The 27,613-nt window shown below is 38.4% G+C and overlaps 2 protein-coding genes across 5 annotated transcripts in view; one reads left to right on the forward strand and one right to left on the reverse strand.

Annotated features, from left to right (window-relative positions):
• Positions 1 to 20,560, reverse strand: part of IMMP1L (inner mitochondrial membrane peptidase subunit 1) — a 42,268-nt gene extending 21,708 nt beyond the window's left edge. The window contains exon 1 of the mRNA XM_081312966.1: positions 20,477 to 20,560. The gene's annotated coding sequence lies outside the window, so the exon portion shown is untranslated. The remainder of the gene's footprint in view (positions 1 to 20,476) is intronic.
• ELP4 (elongator acetyltransferase complex subunit 4) overlaps positions 20,482 to 27,613 on the forward strand; it is a 150,229-nt gene continuing 143,097 nt past the window's right edge. For 2 of the 4 annotated variants that reach the window (XM_081312961.1, XM_081312963.1), the window contains exon 1: positions 20,482 to 20,818. In XM_081312961.1, coding sequence (XP_081169087.1) covers positions 20,641 to 20,818 — 178 coding nt within the window. In that variant the 5' untranslated portion in view covers positions 20,482 to 20,640. The remainder of the gene's footprint in view (positions 20,819 to 27,613) is intronic. The other 2 variants (XM_081312964.1, XM_081312962.1) reach the window with 2 other exon arrangements.

Consider the following 27,613-nt stretch of genomic DNA (forward strand, 5'->3'; position numbering starts at 1 on the left):
GAGGACTGTTTACAGTCTCAGCTGTCATATCCGCTTGTATTTCCTCCAGTTATTTTTTTCTAAAAATGATCTTGCTTTCTGCACAGAATTTAATCAAAGCTCTGTCATTTTAAAGCAAAAGTTGTATCTTCCAAAGAAGTACTTTTTTTCTCTTACTCTGCTCCAACTGGAATTTCTTTAAGCACAAATACTTCTGTGTTATCAGTCTTCAATCTTGTATTAAAAGGCTGTCGTAGAACTTGGTCTCTTGTCTTCCTCCTCATAAAGTGCACCGAGACATCCCTTGGAACACTTTAATTTCACAAATCTTATATCTATTGTATGTCACAACATGTGGGCAGACTCAACCATAGTTTCACCTGGAGAACTATCAGTATACTGGACCAAAATAAATCCAAAAATGTGAGGGAATTCCTGGAAGTTTGGAATTCAGGCAAGTCACCCACCACCAACAGACAGAGAGATAATCATTTATGGACAATTCAAAAGAACAATATAAAAGCAAAAGAAAACAACATCAGAATACATTCAAAAGCAATCAACACTCAGATAAACAGGGATTAATACCAGGATTAACCCAAGACGAACAATCAAGCAGGAAACAATAATCTAATCAGGGAACTATCAAGGAGGAAAATCAAACCCCTCTCCTTTCTAGCACTGAAGATGTTACCTAGTCAGGTAACAAAATGTGAGCAAGCAAACAACCAAGCTCAGAGAGCACCAAGGAGTCCATGATTCAACTATGAGCATTCCTCTCTGTCTCAGTCTCTGTCTCCATCTACACACCTACACCTACACACACACCTACACACACTCTTCAACTGCAATCCATCAATATCTACATTTTTAATATTAAACAAACAACATTCTTAAGAAATTCCAGTCCATCTATCTATTTAGTTCTAGTATTTCAAGACGCACTTTCACACAAAACAATAAACTTTTAAAATTAATGCCTTCTTTAAATTTTCTTGCATCCAACCATTGTTAAGCTTTTGCGGGAGATTTAAATACTTTAAACCTTCCCCCCCTCCTCCTTTAATCTAGAGAGAACATTTGACTCACCAAGTGGCTTTCTTTTATCTTACAGATCAGATCAGATAATCTTTATTGTCACTTTTTACTATGGGCACAAGGGCACACATCAAATGAAATTTAGTTGCCTGCTCTCAAAGTGAAATACATACATGACACACACCTAAAACATACTATATACAACATATGTATAGACCCACACCCCTAGATATACATAACAAATAAATATTAAATACTGTCCATCTTGAATATATAACGGAAGGAGGAAGCCTGAGAGTTCACAAGGTTAATGCTGTATGGAATGAAACTATGGTTGAATCTGGATGTTCTGCTACGGATACCACGAAGCCTCCTCCCAGAAGGTAACAAGGAAAACAGGTTGTGAAGAGGATAAGTAGTGTCCCAGATAATCTTACGGACCCTGTTCAAACAACGCTTCTGTGCTATGCCCTGGATGGGAGGGAGGGAACTGCCAATGATCTTTTCGGCCATCCTCACCACTCTCTGCACCGCCTTCCTGTCTGAAGCAGTGATGCTTCCAAACCAGACTGTGATGCTGTATGACAGGATGCTCTCGATCGTCCCCCTGTAGAAAGTGGTCAGGACAGAGGAAGGAAGATGAACTTTTCTCATGCGATGCAGAAAGTGCAAGTGCTGCTGTGCCCGCTTCACCAGTTTCTCGCTGTTGAGTGACCAAGCCAGCCTACTCATTAGCTGCACACCCAGGAATTTGATGCTGGTAACCATCTCCACAGGTGAATCATTAATGCACAGAGATGTGTGGCTGTGCCTGCCTTTTCTGAAACCGAGAATGATCTCTTTGGTTTTTCTGGTATTTAAAGCTAGGCTGTTTTCCTTACACCAGTTCACCAGCCCCTCAACCTCCTTGCGGTAAGCTTCCACATTGTCATCATGAATAAGGCCCACTACTATTGTATCATCTGCAAACTTCACAGTATGGTTGGTGGCAAAACTAGCACAAGATAATCTTTATTGTCATTTTTTACTGTGGGCACAACGGCACACATCAAAAATGAAATTTAGTTTCCCGCTCTCGAAGTGATACACATACATGACACACACCTAAAACATACTATATACAACATATGTATAGACCCACACCCCTACATATACATAACAATAAAATACTAGATACTGTCCATCTTGAATATATAATGGTAGGAGGAAGCCTGAGAGTTCACAAGGTTAATGCTGTATGGAGCCCAACTCTACTTAGTTGTCCCTATTTCCGAAAAGTGGTTCAGTCCGGATCGTTCTTTTCCCTCCCTAACTCCCACACTTTTGAGAGTTGAAGCAGCCGCAGCCAAGCAACAACAGTCATGTGTCAACAGGGTGAACAGCAGCGGACTTAGGATGCATCCCTGAGGAGAACCTGTGCTCAAAAAAATGGTATTAGAGGTATTTGTTCCAGCTCAGACATATTGGGGCCTGTTGGTAAGAAAATCAAGAATCTAGTTGCAGAAAGGGATGTTTAAGCCTAAGAGGCCCAGTTTGTCTACTAGATGCTGGGCAATGTCTGTGTTAAACACCAAACTGAAGTCAACAAACAACAAACACACATGAGTATTTCTTTCCTCTAAGTGCTTCAAGTTCAGATGGAGAACGGAAGAAATAGTATCCTCCGTAGAGCGATTTGATTGGTAGGCAAACTAAAGCGGGTCAAATGCTGGTGGGAGGCTAGATACAATAAAGTCCTTTATCAGCTTCTCAAAGCATTTCATAATGGTGGATGTCAGTGCAACCAGATGGTAATCATTGAGGCCTGTAATTGTGGGTTTTTTTGGCACTGGCAAGATGGTAGCCATCTTAAAACACGATGGGACCACTGCCTGCTGCAATGAGAGATTGAAAATATCTGAGAGAACACAAGCCAGCTCATCTGCACAATCTCTTGTGTGTGTGTGTGTTTATATTCATTGTTATTTTTCCATTTCTTCCACAAACAAATCAACAAATATACCACAATACATAGATACATACACGTAAGTTTGGGTGCTGCTCGTCCATTTCCCCTTTCACTGTATCCACCCTCCTTCTCTCTCTTTCCTCTTCTCTACTTTCTCCCTTTCTTTCCTACTTCCCTCTTCTTCCTCTCCTCTTCTCTTTCCTTCACCACTCCCCTCCCATTTTTCCCCACTTCTCCTCCTCTTTTCCTCTAACCTTTCTACTTCCTTCCCCCTCCTCTACTCTCTTCTCTCTCTCCTCTCTTTCTTCCCTCCCATTCCTCTTCTGATACAATTCAGGGGTAATGTCCGAGCAGCTCCTCTCCTTGGATTTTCAATATCTATATTAGGTACGATAACATTAATTTTCTATTACATCAATATTTCTATAAATCTGACTTTCTCGGTATATACTTCTATAAATTTTTATACCACCTCCGGTTATGCAATACTGTGTTGCCTGGGTCTCCCTCATCTCCTCATTTTTCTTCCATTCTTCTGCACTATCTCTAAGGACGCGTCCAGGGATGTTATCTGGGCCTGCTGCTTTCCGAAAGTTAACTTTTTTCAGTGTTTTCCAGACAGAGGTGACATCCAAGCTTAGAACTTGCTCATCAGGATTGGGCGCAGCTTTCCTAGCAGGAGTGCTATTTGATGTCTTATATTTACCAAAAAATGCATTCAGTTTGTTTAGGAAGTCTGTGTTGTCTTTGCATCTCGATGGAGCCACCTTATAATCCGTAATGGCCAGGATTCCTTGCCACATTCGCCTGGTGTTTGTTGGGTCCTGAAAAAAGTTTTGAATTTTCTGGCAATGGGCTTGCTTTGTACCTTTTATGGCACTTTTCAGATTTGCTCTGGCTGTTCTAAGTGCCAGCATGTCGCCAGATTTAAAAGCCACATTCCGTGCTTTCAGCATCTTGCGGACCTCATAAGTCAGCCAGAGTTTATCATTCGCCCTCACAACAACGCTTTTCAGGACACAGACATCATGTATGCACTTCTGTATATATGCAGACACCGTGGTGGCATACTCCTCAACATTTCTTTGTTGGTTATCAGTAGCTGCTTCCTTAAACATGACCCAATCTGTGCAAAGCAGTCTTGTAATGCTTCTATAGCACCCTCTGTCCTCTGTCTTTAATTGTAAATTGATTACATCCAATAGTGATTAAGAAAGAGAAGATTTTACAAATCTTATGTCCATTACAGCTACATTACGGTTGTGTGCTTGATGGAAATAGCTCAATTCTCAGCCGCTTCCAAGTCAACCATAAAAACCTCAGTTCCCAAGATTCCCTTTTGAGGACAAGTTACGTAACTAGAGTACAGGTGGGTGATCTCATAGTCTTTTTTTATCCACACAGACTCAGCCAGAATTCACCATTTGGCCATCAATCTCTGCTGCAATGCTGTCTCATATCTCATCTGAAAGTCCTGTTGTATGTTGATTCATAAAACAGAATGACCAAATAATCTGATGTAGGACAACAAATACATAATGTTAAGTGTTAAATATTAGAGGGATTATCAAGAACAGCTGCAAAGAAGAAAATGTTCAATTACAGTACAAGCAGTCGTTGACTTATGAGCACAATTGAGTCCAAAATTTCTGCTGCTAAGCAAAATATTTGTTAACTGAATTTTGCCCCATTTTATGACCTTTCTTGCCACAGTTGTTAAGTGAATCACTACTTCCCCATTCACTTTGCTTGTAAGAAAGTCATAAAAGATGATCATATGACCCCAGAACACTGCAACATCATAAATATGAATTAGTTGCCAAGTATCTAAATTTTGATCATATAACCATGGAGATGTTGCAACAGTCTTAAGTGTGAAAAACAGCCAAGTCACTGTTTTCAGTGCTATTGTAACTTTGAATGGTTACTAAATGAACTGCTATAAGTCAAGGACTACCTGTATTTTTTTAAAAAATGTATAAGTGAAACTCGAAAAATTAGAATATCGTGCAAAAGTTCATTTATTTCAGTAATGCAACTTAAAAGGGGAAACTAATATATGAGATAGACTCATTACATGCAAAGCAAGATAGTTCAAGCCGTGATTTGTTATAATTGTGATGATTATAGCATACAGCTCATGAAAACCCCAATCCACAATCTCAGAAAATTAGAATATTACATGCAATCAATAAAACAAGGAGTGTACACAGAACAATATCGGACCTGCCAAGTCCTGCTGGAAAATGAAGTCAGCATCCCCATAAAGCTCGTCTGCGGAAGGAAGCATGAAGTGCTCCAAAATCTCCTGGTAGACGGCTGTGTTGACCCTGGACTTAATGAAGAACAGTGGACCAACACCAGCAGATGACATGGCTCCCGAAATCAACGCAGACTGTGGAAACTTCATACTGGACTTCAAGCATCTTGCAGTGTGTGCCTCTCCATTCTTCCTCCAGACTCTGGGTCCTTGGTTTCCAAATGAGATGCAAAAGTTGCTCTCATCAGAAAACAGGACTTTGGACCACTGAGCAACAGACCAGGTCTGTTTTTCTTTAGCCCAGGTAAGACGCTTCTGATGTTGTTTGTTGTTCAGGAGCAGCTTGACAAGAGGAATACAACATTTGAAGCTCATATCTGGGATCCGTCTGTGTGTGGTGGCTCTTGATGCACTGACTCCAGCCTCAGTCCACTCCTTGTGAAAGTCCCCAACACTTTTGAATGGCCTTTTCCTGACAATCCTCTCCAGGCTGCGGTCATCCCTGCTGCTTATGTACCTTTTTCTTCCACACTTTTCCCTTCCACATAACTTTCTATTAATGTGCTTTGATACAGCACTTTGGGAACATCCAACTTCTTTTGCAATTACCTTTTGAGGCTTTCCCTCCTTATGGAGGGTGTCAATGATGGTTTTCTGCACAACTGTCAGGTCAGCAGTCTTCCCCATGATTGTGATTCCTACTGAACCAGACTGAGAGACCATTTAAAGTCTCAGGAACCCTTTGCAGGTGTTATGGCTTAATTAGCTGATTAGAGTGGGACACTTTGAGCCTAGAAGATTGCACCTTTTCACAATATTCTAATTTTCTGAGATTGTGGATTTGGGGTTTTCATGAGCTGTACGCCATAATCATCACAATTATGACAAATCAGGGCTTGAACTATCTTGCTTTGCATGTAATGAGTCTATCTCATATATTAGTTTCCCCTTTTAAGTTGCATTACTGAAATAAATGAACTTTTGCACAATATTCTAATTTTTCGAGTTTCACCTGTATAGCTTGTATAGCTACAGTCCCTTATTTTCTACTTTGAAAAACACATACACAAATATTTGGCTATTTCTTTTGGGGTTACTAACATTATACAAACTGCAGAAAAAGAGTAAGAACTGGGCCCAGAAAACATGCCTTCTCTAATGTACTGTCTGCTTTCCGGAGCATCATATACCATAAGATTTATGCAGCATTTTGTTAAGTCTTTAAAGACCTGGATTACCCATGGGTATGGGTCTGAAGGTCAGATGAAGCCATCAATGTGATTTCTGCTTTTTATGATCTGAGTTGGGTTTGTCTTTAGCCACTATTATTTTATTAATTGTTGAAGTTTTAGTTTGGTTTTAATCATACACAGAGTACTAAAGTGCTACAACTGTTAGATGGGTAGCTATATGAATTGTTAAAATAAATAGTACATATACATTTCTAGTATCCCTACAAATTTCCTTAAACATTTAATTGTACATACATCACAAGTCTTTTATCTTAATCCCTATACCAGTGTTGAACGATTTATTCTAACACATGTATTATATCATTCCCATTGCATCTAGCAACCAACTTTGAATTTCAAATAAATGCAAGATGGCTATTCATTTTATTATAAATTATATATAAATAATAATAATCTTTCTTTTTCTTTCTCTCTCTCCTCTCTCTCTCTCTCTCTCTCTTTCTTTCTTTCTTACATTTATTAGTTACCACCTAAGAGGGGAACTATTTATATACCCACTCCATAAATACTGCAATATCCAAATTTTACTTATTTTTACCACTCATGCCTATGCAATTAAAAGCTTCTCAGCTGCCTCAAGAACATTTAACAAACTAACCTTTTGCATTCACTCTCAATACCTGTCCCTTTGTATAGGGGAACAATAATTGCATTTTTCAAATAGACAGATGAAGTCTTAATAAATTGTTCAACCATTCAAACAATCACTTCCATATTTAGCAGTACTCCAGTTATGTTATCTACCATTTCTCAACATCCAAAATTTAAAATTTCCAGTTCATCATTTTTTCCTTAGACAGTAATATTTCTGGTTTGCATTTCAATACCACTCTTCTAACTATAACTAACATTTCCATAGAAATCTCTAATATATTCCTTCCAACCTTTATTTTGGCTATTCTGTGGAAGGCTTCTTGTTTAGCCTTTTTCATCCATTTTCAAATCAATGTTTATTTCCACCAAAAATTGTTCTGCATTTTCTTTGTTTCCTTTGATTATTGCAGAGTGTGGTGGATTGCTCTCTTTAGCTAGTATTGTTCATCCCTTTGGGACTGCCGCCAAGGCTGGGAGTTGAGGACAGTTTTTACATTAATGTGCCTTCATATTATATAGACAGTGTCAGTCAATAATAGTGTCAAACAATGCTGACTAAATGGATTTGAAACACTCACAAACCTGGATCAGAAAGCAATAGCTTCCATCCACTGATGCTTCTTAGAAACCTCTATTAATGTATACTAACTATGATTCAGGAAGCAATAGACATCAATAATACTAGCTACTAAAAACCTGTTCAATGCTATTGTGTTAGCCTTCTCAAGTAAGACCAGACAGGAAACAGATCAGATAAGCCAATTCTACTTTATTGTAAGGTACACTAACAGAATCTTGCAAGTCTGAAAGTATAAATCTCCTGCCATCTCTTTTTTACAGCCTGATAAATTAGGGAGTATCCTTTATGAGTTTCTTTCTCTGCCTGTTAGTAGCTGTGCACCCCATCTGCCTGAAACTTATAATTCTCTGGGTAGCATTTCTTCCCTCCAGCTTCCAAGATAATTTCTATATAACATTACACATTACCACAACTATTAGCAATGAATTCCACAGCTTAACTGATTTCTGTCTGTGTCTGTGTGTGTGTGTGTCTTATGTTCTTAATCTCTCCAAATTTCAGAAATCTTCATATAGAAGAATGAAAAGAGCAACGAGTTTATTATACAATAAGATGGAAAATCACAGGAAAGTAGAGTGTACATTACTACAATACAGTGAGATCTTGTTAGTACATGCATGAGAAATTATAAGAACTCTATGCTAGATTGGGAAATTTTAAAAAAGTTCTCGGAGAAAATAATGAAAAACCACTTCTGTATTATTGTGAAGAAAATTCCATGCAAAGGACCAATAACGTCAGTAAAACTAGTTCTACACAAGCACCAGAAGCTTGAATAATATCAGATGGAAACTTTTTAGTTCACTTTTCAAATCTGCTTCAAAAAGCTGGGAAATCTAGAATAAACACTCATATCAGCTTTGATGTGTTTGTAGTTATAACTCTATGTACTATAAATTAATTTATCAATATAACTGAATTCTTTTTTACCATTCAAGAAAAGATTGTGTAGCATTAAATCTTCACACTCGTGAACGCTAATTCAGAAAATCAAGTCACAAAAAGAAGTGCTGTGTTGCATAGTTTGCACTCTTTCAATGGAATACCCTAACAACTGAAATAGTTTTGGGGTTCTAAACAAACTGAATTAAGATAAACTTTTAACTACAGTTCCTGTGGATTTAAATTAGCAAACCAATGTTAACATTTTCTTTAAAAAAATATCTTCACAGACACTTATTATAAAATGGTATTAATTTATTAACTGAACAATAAATCACCTATTTACAGATAGCTTAATACATTTACTAGGTGCCTTCCACAAATATTAACTGGCATAAAAAATTCAAAAATGTATCTGGACTACTCAGATATGAGTTCATATTAATTCACAAGCTTACCTTTAGTTATAATACCATTCAAATGACACGTCCACTATATTTTCCATACCACAGAATTGTTCTCATCTCTGAGAACAGTTGTGCAATATGGCAATTTGTACATGCAAAGATCTTTTTCCCTATAACTGAAATCCTGTTATTGAGGACAATTTCCTGTTATGTTCTATCTCACTATCCAGTCTTTATCACATAGATAAAAAATACTTCAGGAAAGGTATTCTCAAAATGCTGAGGTTATGGTGTTGTTCAACACATATTTAGATACACTGTAATTCTGGAGCAATATAACATGTAAGTGTATCTTTGTGCTTCTTCATTACCTGATTCACAAACACCACCACCCCCGGTTTATAAAATTAATCACAGCTAGGAGAGAAATCGCTGTGAACTCCATGAATTACAGCCAAGAGATGGGAAAGGATTAGTTCAGAGTTGCTGCCAGTTATAACGCCAGGTGGCTTTTTCTGTAGTGAAGGTGTTAGCGATAATCTCATTACACTGGTACTAAATCTTGCAGACATCAAAATTATCACCAAGGTTCCTTTTCATCCCATCCTTTCCAAATGACTGGAAGTCGCTTCACCTGAAAGAAGTCAAATCCACATGCAGCTGCTATTTTAGCAGCCAGCGGACTCCCCGAGAATGTCAATCTTGATCCAATTTCGCTGTGCTGGTGGCCCCTATTCCCTGTCCAATAATACATCTGTTAAAAAAATCCTACAGCTACAAATCTAGTTTAATCCTACCAGGGACCTCATGTTGGTCCTGTCTTCCAAAAAGGCAGCAGGTTCTGCTGTCTATTTCTGCTAGTGTCTGGGGAATACCCTTTAATTCCCAGTCCTACTTAGAAGAATAAGCTAAGGATCACAAAACATGACCTTAAAAACCTTGATATGACTATATTCTGACCCAGAGGCATTCATTCTAGGTGAAGATTAGAACTTTGCATAATAAGATTACACAGCAAGTGAATGATATCAAGGGACTATCCATATGCAGCCACCTGGTTTTCTATAGACAGCTTGTGCTCTGCAATATGCAGTGCAGACGGAATAGAGCTTTGCCTTTTACTTAAAGTAAAATGGATTCACATAAATTAGTTGGCCATTTCCAGATTCCTAAATCCCCATTACATCCTTCCTTGACAGGTCCTCTGAGGATAGTACAGCCATTATTCCTTTTTATTGTTAGTTCCTAAAACAATAGCATTTTCTAAGTGAAATACACATCTTGTTTGCTAACATCTTGTTTGCTATAATCTTGGATTACAACGGACAGTGCATGTCAACTGTGTGTCCCCAAAAAGAAATCCATGCAGGAAATTATTTATGCATCCAAAAGTCTGCTCCAGTTCAACAAATAAACAGTACAAGAATCTTATTCTGATATGATAGGGCCATTCATGCAGGTAACAGAACAAAATGAATACTATTTAGTGTGTGTGTGTGTGTGTGTAATCAATATGAATTTAACCTATTAATCATGTCTTACTCAGATTTTCTGTGAACGTTGAGATTTACCAAGCATCTTACTGATTATGAATAATTTAGGTAGGTTGTTCTCCTTAGAATAACTCCATATATCCAATAAAGTCCATTTCTTAAAATAAATTTCAACTGAAACCAATGACAGACATAGCTGTATCTATTATTCCATTTTAATATTCATAGGAATTATATTTTTGGAAACATCTAACACTTTTGTAGGGGATATAAAACTGAATTCTCAAATTTATAAGCAAAAAAATATGCAAAGAAAACCAGAAAGACTGTTCCATATATAGTTACTAAAACTGAATGTTTATTACTATCACTAAGTCCTAATAGGCTGAATTTAGAAGGTTAGTTTGGTGTAGTGATTAAGGCACCAGGCTAGAAAATGGGGAAGTGTAAATTCTAATCCTGCCTTAGGTACTAAGTCAGGCGGGTAACTTTGGACCAGTCACTCTCTCTCAGACTTAGGAAGAAGGCAATGGCAAACCACTTCCAAAAATGTTGTCAAGAAAATGACTTTTCTAGGGCAGAGTTCTCCAATCTTTCCAGCTTTGCGGACTGGCGGGGGGGAGGGAAGGAAATGGTTCCGCGTGAGTGGCCTGCAAGCACATATGCAGTTCCAGTTGTGTGAGTGGCAGTCACATATGCCCACCATTTGCATAAATGGAGCATGCTCGCGCAAGTAGAAATGCACACATGCACGCTCTCTTCCGTTTCTGCGGTCCAGTTCCAAACAGCTCACGGCCCAATAGTGGGCTACAGCCCAGGGGTTGGGGACCCCTGTTCTATGCAGTTGCCATGAGTCAACATTAACTTTGAGGCACAAAAAAGGGGGAAGGGGGAAGGCCGAATTTATATCCAAAAACAAAACGTTAACCCATATTGCCTTCAAAAGCCGAAGAGACACAAAAATTTCCTGAGGAATTTATCAAATGTTTTTGGGAAGCAAAATTACATCCTCCTCAAAAGTAAACTATATTTTTAATAAGTTGCTAATGAATAGGATTTTTTATTATGGTATGTTGGCTTCAACAGTTTTGTTTTTGTATTGCTTCCTAAAATTCTTACAATGTAAATGAATCCATATTATTACTACAGTATCACTAAGAATGTAGTTAATATTATCTAAAAGACAGAATTATTTTCCAAATGAAAATAACTGAGATGGCAGAAACTCAGAAATCTGTAATTTTAAAAACACTGTACTTCCATTTGTGGAGGGGGGCAGGGAGATAGGTACCATTTTTCTTATACTATTATTCTGAAAAATTCTTCAAGGAATATTGTTCTTGGCAGTGCTATTGAATAGCTCTTTTTATAATTAAAATTCCCACAATCTAAATTATTCAGAAATCACTCATGCCTGAAACTAACCCAATCATCTCAATTTGAAGAAGAGCAAGTTAGAGAACGCATAGTACCTTGTTAAGTCCAGATAGCTAGGGAAGCATTTAAAACAGTGGTCCAAGCTCCTTTAAAGAGTGTGTTTCATTTATACATATTTTGAAACATCTCTTTAAAATGTTTGTTATAGCTCTAAGAAAAAGTTCCTTTGCTCATAAGAACAACCTGAATGATCTACCAATCAGGATCAAATCAGATATAGTGTTGCAGGTACTGTTTTCAAGTACCTTCAATCAATGCAAAATCTAGGCATCAGGAATTCTAGGAAATATTGAAATATATACTGACCCTGAATTGACATCACAATTGCTATTTCTCTGTCAGCTTGAATTTCCCTGAATATTAACAAAGCATCTTGTACCAAGTGTCTTTTGGTCTATATACTTTTTCTTGGAAGAAGCTCCGAAGATAACAAAATTTAATGGAATTAACTTATTCAGTAAAATATGGAATGTTTAGAGTAACAGCAGACATACACACAAAGCAGATGCATTTATGTGACAATTAATAGGTGCATTTATGTGACAATTTACTACTAGACTCCACTTTACTATATTTTTGAATCAGTAATAACAATTCAGTTTCCAAACATAAATAGATGAATGCTGTGATATTCAGCCTCAGTTAATCCCCAGACATCTAAATCCATGAATAAAAATTCATCAGGTTTAAATACACTGAGCCTATTAAGCAAGAACAAAAGCATATGCACAAAAGAGCTTTTAATATATTTCAAAGCCCACAAGAGCCATGGTCTCATTAAAATTATAAATTACTCAAACACAGAATGAAAATTCAAACTGCAGTGCAGCTAAGCAGATTACAGAAAAGCCCACGTTCCATATGATAACACATCATGGCCTCCTAGATGAGGGCTTGAAACAAAAAAGGCCATCCTGGAGCTAGGGAAAATCACCTTTTGATCTCCAGTTTCTGTTCAGTGGATGACAGCCAAGTAATATAATGATTACTCTGCCCATGCTGCTAAACTTGTTCAACGGCATAAAAGTGATACCATGCATTGTGAACTCAATGCTAATGTTTTGTGTCACTAATACAAAACTAACTACAATGTCTATCATTTATTCATTTTATTTGAATGAAATAAAATGGCAGCAAAACTATTATTAAACATTTTTAAAAAGTAAAACTGAGAAAAATGATTTAGCCAACAATGTCAGGCACAAGTATATGAAATATTTATAATTGTTTTTATATCTGTTTTATTACATTGTAAGCCGCTCAAAAGTCACCTCAATTCGCAAGATGGGCAGCATATCAATTGAATGAATGAATGAATTAAATAAATAAATAAAAAAAATCAGAGTTAATATTTCTCTTCTTAAAGGATCAGGCTTGTTATGAAGCAAATGAAGTGCAATCAATATTTTTGTTTGTAGTTTATGTTTAAATACTATAGGTCTGAACTAAAAAATTGCAAAATTTCTTTGAATCATTTTTAAGAAACATTTATGAAATCAGAAAGTATATGCAAAGGAAAAGGAAATTTATTGCAACAATCCTCAATAACATGACTAAATTACTATCTCCAAAAAATTAAGATTCAAATAGAATTTGACTCTTCTCATACATGTTTAAAGTTTTGAAAGATAGCATAACCAAAGACCATGAAGCAAATAGGGGTCACAATTAATGAAATGCTAATCTGAAACACTAGTGACCCTTTCCACAGATTTTCAAAATGTAAATGAAGAATTGAAACAGGATTCACAGATGTTTCTTATTTTCAGTCAGCTGCACATGAAACACAAATGCAACCTGCGTCTTTGGCTAAAATAGATAGGAATTGAAATTTAAACAATAACTTTATAAATAAATATTGGAATTATGATCCACAAATCTCTATTCAATATTCAACCTTTTGAGGAGTCTTTGGAACAACCTCTTATCTCAATTTTCTATAGTAATTAAGCTGAGGCATCTATAATTGAAATAATTATTAGTGCTTAGTACAATCCCAGAAATGCTTTATGTCCATATATGCTAAGAAGACTGAGAAGTAACATCCTTGACATTCTGAGCAACAAATTCAAAAAATCACTTCACTCACTTCATGGAGTGTTTTTGATCTACACCCTAGAAATTATATCCTCTTCCCATTTATCCTGCTCTGATTTCCAAACACTTATCTTTTCTCCTATCGTATTTGCAATTGGGAGACAAAAATTAATGAACAATCTCTTACACCTAGGATTCTTCAATTTCTCAAACTTGCATCCTAAAACATTTTCATTTACAAGCCTTCATTTAAAATTATGTAAATGGACTATGCAAAACATTTCTTTCTTATAACCTCCTCTCTTGCACATAATCTGCTCCAAAGGCTCTTCAATGAACAGAGGTCTTCTACTTTTTCCTTCCTTACACAACAAAGAGCCCTTCCAAATAACAAATGGGACAGGATACAAAATAATGTGTAAAGAAACTATTTTTATAAGAAATAACTACTACTTCTGCAAGAACAAATCAAAATTCAAGGCAGCATTTTGCCTTATAAAAAAATAAAATTATATGTGTTACATTGGAGAGGTAAATTTCATTTTCAATAGATATAATTTACAGTGATAAATTTCTACTTCCCTTTCTAAAAATCACGAGTAGGAAAACAAGTATAGAAAAAGTATGGGATCTAGGTTTTGGTTTTAATTATATTTTATTAAATTGTACCATTTTTATATATATAATCTGTTCTGGAAATCTTGCAAGGTGAAGTCCAGAATATTTTGGCTAAAATCTTATACATCAAGGATATACAAACATTTTAATGGAAAAGGATACATTTTATCCTTGAAACTACTTCAAAAAAGTGGATGGAGCCATAACACTAATGTGGGCTAGGACAACTCCAAAAATGAAATTGATTTGAATTTTTGAGTATTTTATATAATTAAATCAATCAAATGACTTTATAATGCATTTAAATGTTTTCTGTTATTTTAAATTTTATAATTTATTAGTAACTTTGGGGATGCTCTGAGATGTGATCTAAAAAAGTCAAGTAGTGCATATTTTCTATATATATCTTCTTAAACAAAAGCATAAATCCTATTTTTGTTGTTATTCAATTCAGAATAATTGAGGTTAAGGCTGCAATATTTTTCCCCAAAGGCCTTGGGGGATGTGGTGATTTGTCAATGGTTCTTTTTGAAGGATTTGAATACAAAGAACACACTAATCTATATAGTACTAAAACTCATTTTGTAAACTTCTATTAGCTGAAATGCAGCATCATAGGGCAAAACCTGTGACCAAAGGTACCTCAAATGGGCTAACTTAGAATAAAAAGGCACTTTTCATCTTGGTTTTTGTTTAACAACAAAAATAGGATTTATGCTTTTGTTTAAGAAGATATATATAGAAAATATGCACTACTTGACTTTTTTAGATCACATCTCAGAGCATCCCCAAAGTCACAGATATTTTGTTATTATTATTATATAATAACTGAAACCTGCCTGATGGTGCTTATTTCCATGTATACATACTATAAAGGAATATCAAGGTCCTGGGGTTAACAGGAAAAGCATCAATGTACACTCCTATCAGTTATTATACACTCTATTCTAAGTAGCTAATACCTGTATGTTAAAAGAACAGCTTAAAACTATGCAATTACTAACAAAGTACAATTGAAAAAATTCTAAGAAATCTTATGCCTAAACTCCACTGGAATCAGACAGCAATTTGGCTACTGCCACTAACATTCATATTTCTTTGGTGAATTTTGACCAAATTATCTCTGAGTGATGACCAGATAATCAAGAAATTCTTTAACATTAGCTAATATGCTTTAATATAAAGCAAAGGAGGTGACCACTATGTCACATCTGGTCATATTTCCTTAATTTTCCTCAACAATGATTTCACAATCTGAATATTCAAATTGTCTTTTTTTCATTTCCAAGTTAGATACTTGAAGTTTCTATAACAATGAATTGAGGGTTATTTTTATGTTCTTAACCAACCTATAGAGAAATAACAAATTATTACATGCATTCAGAAATAAATTTCACTGAATGTAAAGGACCTCAATTATGGGTAACCTGGGACTTTCAGTTAGTATTAGCCTCTAGAAAAGTTAATTACATTATCCTTGGCTAGAATCCAATCAATTCTGAAAGCGCCAATTCTTACAAGATATTTTTCAACACCAAAATTTTAACTTTCTACTCTTGTTTGAATCAGATATGAATATTCAATTATTCTATTATTAAAATCCTGGTAATAACAGTATGCATTTCCTTTTGTGTTCCTTTTTAAAATTCAGGCAGCTTTTAACACTCAGCAATAATTATTTTAATGTATGCTCTCTGTTATTCTCTGGGATGATTCCCAGAAAGACCCAGCTCCACAATACCATCTATTCTTTGTACAATATGGATGAAATCCATAGTCCTAGCAATGAAATGAAAGCTATCATATGTGTCCAGGGAACTTTAACTTTCCAAAGTAAATTGTAGCCTAATTTTCATCATACACAATACTTATGTATATTTGCAACAGAGTGGAACCATAATAATGAAACATATGTTATTTACATATACATATGTATTATTCAAGGAACCATTACTTATAATAAAAGTAATAAACCTGCAGCCTTAACATTCACATTGATGAAGCAACTTTCTGTATAATGTGTTATTATTCAACTAATGTGACACTGAAAAAAATCAGGTCTGAAGGAGCATTATTATAATATCAGAGTACACAGCTGTACACAAGCGTGCTAGATCAAGGCTGAGGATCTATCATTTCTTAAGCTATAATTCTACCATTTTTTGGCTGTAGTCCTATGCACACTGATTTGGGAAAAATACATTGTGTATGTCAAACTATTACAACGATTACTATTATTGAATGCCCTCTATATGACTCATGGCATTTTATAAAATGGTAGTAACTAGGTCCCCTTTCTAAAAATAATACAGAAAAAAATGGGAGAACTGGAAGTTTTTTTATTACAAGCATTTCTGTACCACCCTCTCTGGAGAATTCTTGGCAATTTACAATAAAAAATAAAAATATCAACAACCAATCAAAAACCATAAGAATTAAAGAAGAGACATAGCTGTCTGATCATAAAAACATTGCACAACAATGATCTTTCTAATGCCTGTTTAAACAGCAAAATGTTCTATTACTTTGCAGAAGATCAACAGGAGGGATGCCAAACATAATTCTGGACGCAAGAAGTTCCATAATGTAGGAGCTATTACAAATCCATTACAAAGAAGGATTTAATATCCCCTTGAATATTTTCATGGATAGGATCTTAATATACTTTCCCTGTATAGATATACAGACTTGACAGATTCTGTTTGTTTGAGTAACAAATTCTCAGGCTTCATTACAGAATCAGCTGAATTTCTGAAGAGATGGAGAGCCCTCTGCCAGAATTTGAGCTCAGCTAGCTGAAGCTACTCTAATCTGTATTCAAGAATATTTGGAATTTCAAATTACTACATAGATGTTTCTTTGCAGAGTCAAAACTTTCAGGGGGAAAAATGGTTTTTCAGCACAGCAACTTCCAAAGAATATTAAAGAGGTATGTCTAAACTACACTTTCTATTTAAACTTTCCATCTTTAAAACCTGCTATTTAATCATAAGGTAGCAGAGTTCCATGTGAGCATACCCTTACAACTTTAATTTGCACAAAGAAGCCAGAAGCAAATTCTAATACTGTAACAGGTTTAGGAAATATTTATTTAAGGGCACATTTACCCTGGAAAAAGCCACAGGGATCTATAATCTATGGCATGGGGGACATCTTTCTTTTCTTCATCATGTTTCCACACATATCTGAAAGCAAAATAAAAAAGCAGCAATCAAAGCAAGCCTAAAATTTGGAAGAAAATTGTCATATCACAGCACTCCTGCTACTGTAGAGCAAATTCCAGAGTGAGGTGAGTTTATTCAATTCTTAATGGAAAGCGAGAGGGATCAGTCACTCATCTCATAACACTTTCAGTTTTTTGAAACATCCTAGATTCTTCTAAGCATTGTCATTACAAAGTGGCTTCCAGAAAATAAAGCTGCCCATTCTGTTTTTGGAAAAGGTTTAGAGAGTTTTACAGAAAGGCCTATCTGAATGTATTCCATAGCCATAGTCAGTTAGTTAAACTGACTTTATATCTGTTAGATACAAACTTGATAAAAATGCATGTTACTCCCTATTAGTGAAATAAACCTGTATAAGAGTTGCTAAACCATCAGACTTGTACAACTTGTGATAAGTAATCTGAATTTTATGGATTCATTAAAAATCCTGTTTCAGACTGAGACATTTTGTAAATCTTCAGCAGTTAATTTTGTACATTTATATAAAAATGTGATTAGTGTGAAGAGACACAAGAATAACGTGCTTTTTAAATATTTAAGATAATAAGATTATCTGATATTTCTATAATTTTAATGCAATAAGGTATTTGCTGAAAACTAATGATGCTTAAATGAAATGAGTTATACAGATAAAAGGGATATACTTCGTAATTTGTGCAAACTGTAATATCTGATTTCTATGTAGAAATTTCTTATGCTTCTAGAAAATAATATTTTTTTTCAGTGCTCATTCCTAATCATATATAGGCAAACTGCAAATCTCTGATATATTTCTTTCCAGCTATTCCTCAGTAGAATTAATCTTCCCTACCAGATACCAATCAGCCCATTGTATACCTATTGTACTACAATTTGTTTTGTTAAAAAAATCAGTGATGCTATCCAGCTAACCAGCACAAAGATACTTATCTACTCATCAGGAATGACCAGGACTAGCAAACTGCTGAGGTGCAATACATGTTAGGAATACATACTATGGGTAAATTCATGGATGCATACTATGAATAAACAGATATATGCTATGTTGGTCTTCAAACATAATTTCATCAGGGAAGTTTAAGCAACAACTTCCATTAGTTACAGACATCATAAATTATCAAGGATATGACTTAACATATGTATTAATATTTTAAGATATGATGGTCCAGATGAAAACTATAGCTCTACTCTTATTTGGCTAATGTATCACAATTTGAGAACTTTTTTCTTGAAGAAAAACCATGTTTACTATAATAAAATAGATACACACACTACAATATTCTTTGTTCCACTTCAATTGCTGTCAGCTTAAAATAAAAGCCTTAGTAAACAGCAGTGAGGGTGCGCAGATGGGTTAAATGTCATTTAGTATATTCTGCTGTGTATATCCCTTTTATATAATGTAAAGCAAAGCAGATGAAGGATATATTAGAGGATCAACAAATACATATATTTTGCTATGGGTAGCTATGATAATGTAATTACATATACATACATACACTAGCAGCATAATTTGTGAATGCCTACTTGAAATTAACAATAACTCAAACCCATTGACAACTTTATTTTGTAAATAAAATATTATTCCATAAAAGTACATTGAGGTCGTAAGAAACAGTTTTCCTTACAAAGTTCCAATTTCTAGTCACTTGAACTATAGCATGACTTCATTAGCAGATTACTACCTGAGAGGCCAGAATCAGTTTTTCAATTGAGAAGCAGTACATTTCTTACACACACATTAGAATGCCTGTTTAAACAAAGCCGCGCTTGATAAATAAAATTCTTTTTTTTTCCCCTCCCTGTAGTGGTCCCAACCAGCTCATTCTCTTTTTTTGGCAAAGAAGATATCAATATAGCAACAGCCTGCAGCTGATTACCAGTTCATTAAAAGTTCGCCTGCCGTATGAAACAACTGAAAGAGTATAAACTGTATACAGATACGTAGCAAAAAAAATCATTCAAGGCTGCTGTGGCAGAACGACAGGCTGTTTTTTTATTATTATTATTTTGCAGCCTTGCTACTCAACGCCCTTAACCTCAAATAAATCTCTGCAGAGATTTGGCAACCTAGTCCCTTAATATATTCTAAACTGACTTCGCTAGTATTCTTATTTGTGTGTGTGTATGCATATATATATATATATATATATATATATATATATATATATATATATATACACACATATATATATATATATATACATATATATACACATATATACATATATATACTATACATATACATATACATACATACATACATACATACATACATACATACATACATATATATATATATATATATATATATATATATATATATATATATATATATATATATATATATATATATATATATATATATATATATATATATATATATATATATATATATTCCCCCAGCGCATGCCTCTTTATTCTCAGGTAAAGTACGTATACGATTCAGCTTTGCAATTAAGTTCTCTCAACAACTCGCCATCCATAGGGAGGGAATAACTCGGCCTCGTTGTCAAGCGTGACGAATTTTTATTCCGTTACAACCGACCACCCTAGAAGGGTCCCTGGCCGTAAACACGGGAAAAAGGAAGAACGTTTCCTCGCAGAAGTAAAAAAACAAAAACAAAAACAAACCCACCCTTCCTTACGTTCTCCCCAGCGGAACCGAATCACGGCTTGCCGTTCTTAGCAAGGCCCAAAAGAGTGTTTCGGTCTCCGTTTTTTACAGATAAAGATTATCCACTCACCTTCTGGGACCACAGTCAGAGAACTGGAGACTCCTCTCTTTTCACCTGCTCGAAAGGAAGCGTCTCTGCCGGCCAACAATCGCTCTTCCCATTGGCTCGGCGAGCGGTGCACGGCACGCCTCCCCCGCGCTCGTCTCTTTCCTGTCAACCGAGCAGAAACCAAGATGGCGGACCTGGCGACCCAGGGACTGGCGCGGAGGGAAAGGTCTACGACGAGTTTCCAAAGGAAAGTGCCGGAGGGCGGAGGGGGCCGCTTGGCCGTTCTGCCAGGAACCCGACCGTCGGTACGACACGGTCAGCTCCTGCTTTCCAGCGGCGTCCCTTCTCTGGACTCAGTTTTAGGTTGGTGCTAACGGCGCTGCCCAATATTTTTGTAGCCCCCTTCTCCCCGCCCTTTCGGGTTTTTGCTTTGCCTGCTGCAAGGTGGGCAAGCATCTTAAGAAGCGTGAGAGAGGAAAGAGCTGGAAGCAGGAGCCTGAATCCTCCGCGTGGGAAGGTAGTCCCTCCTGCGGGGCGAATCCCAACGCTCCCTGCTGCTTCGGATGGGTTGGGGAACCGGTGCATTTGCACGCCCGGATTCCTCGCCGAAGAGCGGAGTGGTTGCCTTTGTTAAAAAAAAAAAGTTGTGTCTTGCAAGGGGCGTGCAAGAATCAGAACCCAAATGCAGTCCTCGTCTGCCTTCTCTCTCTGCTTTTAAACGACGTGTGCAGCAAAGCTAATAAACGGGCAACTACTTCACACTGTGGCTCCAGGTGGATTCTGTAGTACTAGACTTGTGTGTAACCTGAAGCTTGTGATGTAAAACAAGTAAACCTGCCGACGAGTTGAGTTGTTCCAGGCAGTACTATGTTTTGCATATTTTGAATTTCGCATGGTTGCTGTAGTGTACAGCTAGTCCTTGATTCACAACAGTTCGTTTAGTGACCGTTCAAAGTTACAACGGCACTGAAAAAGTGACTTATGACCATTTTTCACAGCTATAACTTTTGTAGAATCTCCATGATCATGTGGATCAAAATTCAGATGCTTGGCAACTGGTTTGTACTTACGAGACCATTGAGGTGTCCTGGGATCATATGATCATCTTTTGCGATCTTCTGATAAGGAAAGTCAATGGCAAAGCCAGATTTACTTAACAACTGGATTACTAATTTACCAGCTGCACTGATTCACTTAACTGAAGCAGGAAATATAAAATGGGGCAAAATTCACTTAACAAATGTCTTATTTAACAACAGAAATTTTAGACACAATTGTGGACAGAAGTTGAGGACTACCTGTATACCAGTCTCAACCCAGAAGCCTTGGCTCAACTTATATGTTCTGTATCAGAATGTTGTAACGCATGGGTTGGGATGGCTGCAGTTGGAGAGTAAAATGTCTCATAAACCAGAAGGTGATTTAATTTCTATGTATGTTTTACAGACTCCAGGAAGATAATGCTTCTTGCTTCGTAACAGAGTTTTCTGAAGATCAACTTAAAAGTTAATTTGGCTAAAACTAAATGCCTGAGGAAGTGAAATACCTAATTGGGTGGGCGGGGGAGTTAACAGAAGATACTTTGAAAGTTTTTTACGTAAATACAATAATGTATATTATATTTAACAGTATAACTTCTACCTAGAAATATACAGTATCCCATACATTGCAGAATTTTTAAAAATTCTGTTGAAGCCCTTGTTAAAATCCTGCTCATTCTTCTTATTTAAATATAAAATTATTTAAAATGCAATAAATTATAGGATATTTGAAATGTAATATGTGCTTAATTTTGAAAATATAACATTCTTCCAGCATGGGTTCCTCAATAAGTGCTAGACAAGAGTACTTTTATGAAAGGAATGCTATGGATGTACAATTATAGAATCTAAGAATTGGGAGGCTTCTTGGAGATCAGCTGATCTAACAACCCGCCCAGTAAAGAAATCCAAAGTAGTACAGTGTACTTTGATTTCAATAAAGGATTAGACAAGATATCTCCTATTTTGGTGGAGAAGATGAACAAATGTGGTCTAAAATGATAATACAGTTTGGTTGATTTGCAGCTCATTATGAAGCTCCTAAATGTTTTTGCATCGACCTGGATGCAATTAACAAGGAGTTTACACTTGTACTGTTTATAAATTATACCAGAAGCTGGAATAGAAGTGATGGTAACTAGATTTGCACATGATATCAAGTTAAAAAGATCAAATGTTGATGTACATCCAACAATAAGAACCAACACATTCAGCAATAACAAAATATGCACCAATTTTAATCCTGATTCTGCAAAACTGAAAGAAATAAATCAATGCCAGCAGTAACTTTCTTATGCCACCTTTTTCTTCTTCAATTAGCTCTACAGTTTTATAGATTCTCAGTTTCATCCCAAGCTGTTTCCATAGGAAGACTTTTCAGAGGAAAGGTAGTGGTGGAGGATAATGGCAGCTGTTTGTTGTTGTTGTTGCTGTAGACAAAAATGGAAATCCACTAGCAACGATTGTGTCAATTTGTATTTGTGGGTCTTCCTGGAGTTGTGGGTGTTTTATCACTGGAGGTCTTCAGGTAGAAATTGGATAGCCATTTGGCGGGGATGAAACAAGATCTCCTGTCTTGGGCAAGGGGTTGGACTCGGAGACCTCAAAGGTCCCTTCCAGCCCTATGATACTATGACAAAATTGACAAATATCTTAAATTGGGAATTTTAAAACCATGGTTCATGACCCCAATAAGGAATCACAAGTAAAGGTGAGATGAAATACAAGTAGATTACAACCACAATTAAGCCCAAAATTTATGTTTCTAAATGAGAAAATTGTTCAGTGAGTTTTGCTCCATTTTAAAATCTTTCTTGCCACAGTGTTAAGTGAATCAGTGCACTTCTTAAGTTAGTAATAGGTTGTTAAGTGAATCTGGCTTCCCCACTGAGTTTGCTTGTCAGAAGGTCGCAAGAGGGGATCACATAACCCTGGGACACTGCGACCGTCATAAATATGCTGTCTAGCATCCAAATTTAAGCACATGTGCCCATGGGGATGTTACAACAGTTGTAAATGTGAAAAAGAGTCATAAATTACTTTTTTTTAGTGCCGTAACTTCAGTCACTAAATGAACTGTTTTAAGTCGAGGTTAAAAAAACTGTTATGTGTTGCATAAATAAAGCTGGAGCATTGTCAGAACTTACTTCTGCTTTCTCTGGGCAATCCCATTGCAGGCTTACGCAGGCCTGTCAGGGAGCAAAACCTAGAATGAGTTATGAGACGTGGGCCTAGCCATCTTTCGGAATTGCAGAAATGTTGTTTACTTTCTTGATGACGGGTTGTGGGACCCTGAGAGATGGCATGCTGCAAAAAGGAGTTTGAGGGGTTTTTTGTTGAGATTTTTAAACAAAATTTTAAGGGGATCCGGGAGGGGGGAGGCCCAAGGGATCCGGAATGAACTTGGGGGAGTTCGACCCAGACAGCAGTCCAGGCCATCGGATGGTTGCGGGGGGTAGTAGGGATTTGGGGGTGGACTCAGCTTTGAGTGAGGAGGGTCTTCCTATTTTGATGGTGATTGGGGGAGCAGAGAGTGTGGGAGCAGAGGGCTCTATCGTAATCGGGGAACGGACCACCGCTGTCTTCAAGCGGTTGCCTGTTCCCGCCCTCATTGCTCTTCTCGCTCCCCCGGGGGCATAGGATTGCAGGACCCTGGGCTTAGGCTGGTTTATTTCAACACCAGGTCCGTGGTGAACAAGGCTCCCCTCATACACAATCTCATTGAGGAGAACGCTGACCTGGCCTGCATCACAGAGACCTGGTTGGGCCAAGAGGGGGGTGTCCCCCTCTCGGAATTATGCCCACCAGGCTTCCGGATGCTTCACCAGCCACGGGCCCAGGGCAGGGGCAGGGGGGTGGCAGTTATTATTAGGGAGAGTCTTTGTCCGCGAGAGGCCACTATCCCTCAGATAGGCGGGTGTGAGTCTCTCCGTTTGAAGTGGAGTCCTGGAGTTCAGTTGGGCCTATTGATTACGTACCTGTCTCCCAGCTGCGTGTCAGCGGCGCTGCCCAAACTTCTCGATGTCTTGTCCGGGTTGGCGATTGAGTTCCCCAGGCTCATAGTTCTGGGGGACTTCAATCTGCCTTCCATGGGTGAGGCATCTGAGTTGGCTCGGGAGTTCATGTCCTCCATGGCGGCCATGGACCTGACTCAAATAATTCAGGACCTGACTCATAACGGAGGGCACACACTCGACCTGGTTATCTCTGGGCAGTGGATTAATGGACTGGGTAGGGGAGATTTAACCATCCAACCCCTGTATGCCACCCCCGCCGCTGAGAGGCGAAACCGACCAGGTGGTTCCGCCCCAGGCGCCTGATGGACCCTGAGGGGTTCCAGACGGAGCTTGGGACATTTCCTGCTTCCCTTGCCCACGACTCTGCCGAGGCCGTGGTGGCGGCCTGGGAGAGGGCGGCTGCTGGGGCCTTGGATCGAGTTGTGCCTTTGCGGCCTCTGACCCGTCGCAGATCCCGGGTGTCCCTCTGGTTTACCGAGGGACTTCAAGAGATGAAGTGCCAGAAAAGATGTAGAGAGAGCTGTTGGAGGTCCAGTAGATCCGAATCTGATCGAACACAGCTAAGAACCTATCTTAAGTCTTACCTAGTGGCGATGAAAGCGGCAAAGCATGTTTACTTTTCCGCTCTCATTGCATCCGCAGATAACCGCCCAGCCGCCTTGTTTAGAGTGACCTGCTCACTGCTTAATCAGGGACCGAGGGGTGACCCCTTGCAAGGTAGGGCTGAGGAATTTGTACAGTATCTGCAGGACAAAATCGCTCAGATCCGGACTGGTTTGTACTCCGACTGGACAGAGTCCAGCGGGGTGGAGAGGGCAGGTCTTGGTTTTACCATTTGGGGTGAGTTTGACCCTGTGTCTTTGGATGATGTGGACAGGATTATGCGTAGACTGAGCGCTACAACCTGTTTATTGGACCCATGTACCTCCTGGCTAGTTTCAGCTGCTGGGGAGGTGACAGGGGTCTGGCTCCAGGCAGTTGTCAACACTTCATTGACAGGGGGTGTCTTCCCCTCCGCCTTAAAAAAGGCGGTGGTGAGGCCCCTCCTCAAGAAGCCTGCTCTGGACCCGGCCTCGTTAAATAACTATCATCCTGTCTCCAACCTTCGCTTTGTAGCGAAGGTTGTTGAGAGTGTTGTGGCACGTCAGCTTCCCCATTTCCTGGATGAAGTGGAGTATCTGGACCCATACCAGTCCGGTTTCAGACCCAGTTACAGCACGGAAACGGCATTGGTCGCACTGGTAGATGATCTCTGGCGGGCCCAGGACAGGGGTTGCTCCTCTGTCCTGGTCCTACTTGACCTCTCAGCGGCTTTTGATACCATCGACCATGGTATCCTGCTGCGACAGCTCGAGGGGTTGGGAGTGGGAAGCACTGTTTTACGGTGGTTCTCCTACCTCTCGGGCCGTTCACAGTTTGTAGTGGCAGGGGGGCAGAGATCTACCCCGAGGCCCCTTTCCTGTGGGATACCTCAGGGGTCGGTTCTCTCCCCCCTCCTGTTAAACATCTATATGAAGCCGCTGGGTGAGATCATCCGTGGCTTTGGGGTGAGGTATCTCCAATATGCGGATGATACCCAGTTGTTTATCTCCACCCCGAGCAAAACCAGTGATGCCCTTGACGTGATGTCCCAGTGCCTGGAGGCGGTGCGGGTCTGGATGGGAAGGAACAGGCTCAGGCTAAACCCCTCCAAGACCAAGTGGCTGTGGATACTGGCATCTCGCATTGTCCAACATGTTCCATCTCTTTTGATGGGGGAGAGCTCTTGCCCCCCTCAGAAAGGGCCCGCAACCTGGGTGTCCTCCTGGATTCACGGCTTAACCTGGAAGATCATTTAACCGCCGTGACCAGGGGGGCCTTTGCATAGGTTCGCCTGGTGCGCCAGTTGTGCCCCTTTTTGGACCGAGATGCCCTATGCACAGTCACCCATGCCCTTGTCACTTCTCACCTGAATTACTGCAATGCTCTCTACATGGGGCTGCTTTTGAAGTGCACCCGGAGGCTTCAGCTGGTGCAAAATGCGGCCACGCGGGTGCTTATGGGAGTATCTCGATACTCTCATGTTACACCTCTCGTGCGCAAGCTGCATTGGCTTCCGGTTGCTCTCCAGGTGCGATTCAAGGTGCTGGTAATTACCTTTAAAGCCCTACATGGCTTAGGGCCTGGGTACTTGCAAGACCACCTGCTGCCAATGTCAACCTCCTATCGCCCAGTTCGCTCCCACAGAGTCGGCCTCCTCAGGGTTCCGTCGGCCAGGCAATGCCGGTTGGCGACCCCCAGGGGGAGAGCCTTCTCTGTGGGCGCACCGACCCTCTGGAATGAACTGCATCCGGAGCTGCGGACGGCCCCTGACCTTCGATCCTTATGCCGTGACCTGAAGACATGGTTGTTCCAACAAGCGGACCTGGACTGACCATGGTTTTTAATTTGGTTTTTATTGTGTAAATTGTCCCATGTTTCTTATATTCATTGTTTAATTCTTTTTTAATTTTTGTATTTTATGTCTCTTAATTTTTATTGTTGTGAGCTGCCCTGAGTCCTTAGGGAGAAGGGCGGCATATAAATTTAATAAATCCTAAATCCTAATCCTACTTTTATTTGGCACACACATATTCATTTATTCTTTACAAGGTTGTGGTTTGAGAACCAGTGCCTTGGAAGTTAACCTCATCAATTCATAAATAGACCTGAACGCTGGGCCAATATGGTAGGATGGTTTAAGCTCTGGTAACTGTGCATCTAAATAAAAAAAAATCAAATGCATTGGTACCAGATTGGGGAGTTATTTATTACATTTATATGCCTCCCAAAGTCTCAGGATGGTTCACAAGTAAAAGAATAAAAATGAGGGGGGGGGAAATACAATGAAAGGTAAAAAAATAAAAGAGTAAAAGATGGCAAGGTTAGCCAAATCCAGAACAGAATGAAAGAAAAAAAAAAACAAAAAACCCAAAGGGGGCTTCACTTACCCTATCAAAGGTCTGGGTGAAGAATCAGGTCTTCAAGGCATTTCAAACATCTAGTACCTGATATCAGGTCATCCGGATCTTGGAATCTTGGATCTTCATTCCATGTGAAAAGTGCTGCTATAGACAAGGTGC

This window comes from Vipera berus (assembly GCF_964194415.1).
Source record: "Vipera berus genome assembly, chromosome: 1".
In the NCBI taxonomy this organism is placed as follows: Eukaryota; Metazoa; Chordata; class Lepidosauria; order Squamata; family Viperidae; genus Vipera; species Vipera berus.